The sequence below is a fragment of the Sturnira hondurensis genome, unplaced genomic scaffold, assembly GCF_014824575.4.
Source record: "Sturnira hondurensis isolate 20B ecotype Veracruz unplaced genomic scaffold, ASM1482457v3 Scaffold0011940, whole genome shotgun sequence".
Taxonomy (NCBI): domain Eukaryota; kingdom Metazoa; phylum Chordata; class Mammalia; order Chiroptera; family Phyllostomidae; genus Sturnira; species Sturnira hondurensis.
In genome coordinates, this window is record NW_028084571.1 from 11,486 (window position 1) to 14,247 (window position 2,762).

At 52.7% G+C, this 2,762-nt stretch overlaps 1 gene segment (V, D, J or C); it reads left to right on the plus strand.

Annotated features, from left to right (window-relative positions):
* Positions 1–362: 362 nt before the first annotated feature.
* Positions 363–920, plus strand: LOC118996955 (immunoglobulin lambda variable 3-19-like). The segment is given in 2 exon segments: positions 363–440; positions 586–920. Coding segments are annotated over 2 exon segments (381 nt in total).
* Positions 921–2,762: the final 1,842 nt, after the last annotated feature.

The window sequence follows — 2,762 nt, forward strand, 5'->3', positions numbered from 1 at the left end:
TTACACCAGCTTGACCACTGTCCCTACCAGCTCCTCTTTCCAGCACCCCAACCCTGCACTCCGATGTGTGATCTCCTCCCTGGAGGGGACTGAGGGTTCTCCCCAGGACCAGAGAGGAGACTCAGCCCAAGTGCGGGTACAGGGGCTGGTCATGAATCAGCACTGTCCCCTCAACACCACAGAGAGCTCTGAGCAACCCAGGCCCACACCTGGTCATGAGGACCCAACTTTAAACCCTCCACTGGCCCCAGCTGCTCTCTGCCCATCAGGCGCCATTAAGCAAGGCCATAGAGGAAGGAAGTGGATTTGCATGGAGCCCCTTACACAGGATAAGACAGGCCCTGAAGCCATATCCTCAGGTGTGGGTCAGAGGAAGACCTGGGGCGTCTCCACCATGGCCTGGACCCCTCTCCTGCTTCCCCTGCTCACTCTCTGCACAGGTGCTGACTCCCAAGGCTAAGCCCCCACAGAAACCAGGAGCAACCTGGCCCTGACCTTGCTCAGCACAGGGGACACTGGAGGGTGTGTGCAGTCTGGGAAGGAGACCCTCATCCTCACTCTCACCTCTCCTGTCCTCTCTTACAGGTTTGGTGGCCTCCTCTGAAGTGACTCAACCCCCAGCAGTGTCTGTGAACCAAGGACAGACAGCCAGGATCACCTGCCAGGGAGAGGCCGTAAGAGAATATTATCCTGTCTGGTTGCAGCAGAAGGCAGGCCAGGCCCCTGTGCTGGTCATCTATGGTGATGAGAACCGGACTTCAGTGATCCCTGACCGATTCTCTAGTTCTGACTCAGGGGACACAAGCACCCTGGCCATCAGCGGAGCCCGGGCTGAGGACGAGGCTGACTATTACTGTGCAGTGTGGGGTGATAGTACTAATACTCACGGTGACACAGGCAGGGGGGAAGTGAGACAATAACCATCGAGTGTGTCACCCTCTCTCCAGGCCCTGCAAGGACTGCAGACAAAGCCGTGAGCAGCTTTGTCCCAGGTCCCATTTCTCAGGTCTCCAAGTGGCCCCTCCTCCCAGCCTCAGGCAGCTGTGCAGAGGGTGGGTCAGGAGTGGATTCAGGGTGGCAGGACCAGGCTGGCCTGCTGTGTCTGGGCCACTGACTCAATTCTGAAAAGAGGGCCTGGCAAAACGACAGACTGCCAGAGACCTGTGTCCAAAGGTAACGGTCCTTAAATTTCTGCATCATGGTGACTGGTGTTCCTTGGCAAACTGTCCAGGGGAGCGTGGGGGACAGGAGAGGGCCCCACAGAGAGGACACTCTGGGCATCTGGAAACGTTCCCTCGAGATGGGTGAGCCCACGTGGGAGGAAACCAGCTGAGGCTGAGGAGGGAGCCACCCAAGGACACGGGATGGGACGGTCACCAGTCAGCACACCGGCCTACAGTGCTTGTGCCCAGTCAGGGGGAAGATCCCAGTTCAGTCATCAGGGGGACAAGTCAGAGGACCTGTGTCCCATGGTGGAAAACTTCATCCCAACCAAGGTCTGCTCTGGTGGCATCTCAGAAAGTGTCAGTGAGAGCAGGTGGACACAGGATGGACCTGTGACCAGTAAGACACTGAACCCCAACTGGGAATCCCCAACACAGGGGGACGCACACGTGTTCCAGATCCAACAGGAATCAGTCCCGTTGCCTGACATCCTGTCAGACTTTCCTGTGAATAATCAGGAAAACAGGACTGTTATGAATGTAAAACCATTATATGGTTTTAAACCATCTCTCACACCCGAGACCAGAGACCCAGGGGGTGTGTCACAGCTGGCAGATGTGCCTCCGTGACCTGTGGGAAGGGCAGGGCGTACGTGGGCCTGCACACCTCTGTGTGCACCGTGTGGGCACTTTGGTGCAGCCAAGAAGTGGCACGATGACAGATGTCCCAGACTCTCTGTTTCTGAAATTTCCTCTGTCCACCATTCTGTTGTCCTCGCTTCCCATTAAGGATAAGGATGAAGGACATTAAGAAGAACAGGAGGAATAGCATTCATCTGTGTGTAAACCACGTCAGCACATTCACAGCACTTTGAATTTACTAAATACTTTAGTCTCAAATACACGATGAAGAAGCCTCCTCGTTGTCTCCTCTCCTCACAGACGGGGAAGCTGAGGTAGGCAGGCAGCAGCCTTGTCTGAGGTTGGGACACAAAGGGGCGGGCCCGGTAGCAAACCAGGAGTACAGCCCCAGAGTCCCAGTCCTCGCCTCCATCCCGTGGCCTCTCACTGGCTCTAAATATAAGACTGGCTTGTCCTTCAAATGCCAGAGAGATTGTCTCCTTTCTGTAAAGCCACTGACTGGTATTGGGACTGCAAAGTGCAGCCCAATCCCATTGGAACCATGGGGATGGCTGCAAATTTCTCATCGCCCACATTTAAAAGATGACACCATGAAACCGTTTAAATTGGTTTTCATAATACATTTTGTTTAATTCAATTAGATGCTGGGGCGTGGACAGTGGTGGGGGGAAATGGAGGTAACTGCACTTGAACAACAATCAAAAAGAAAAAAAGATTTGATTGTGTTCTTGTGGGTCTATTCCTAAATTCTCCATTCTGTTCCATTGCTCAACATGTCTATTTGCTAACTCCACCCTATCTTGTTTACTCTTAAGACTGTAGAAAATAAATATGTTTACTTAAATTTCTTCTTTACTTTGGACAGTCTAGTTCCTCTATCTTTCCATGGGAGTTTTGAAATTCTTATGTTTATATCCACAGAGAATATGCAGGGATGTTCATTTGCATTTTGTTCAA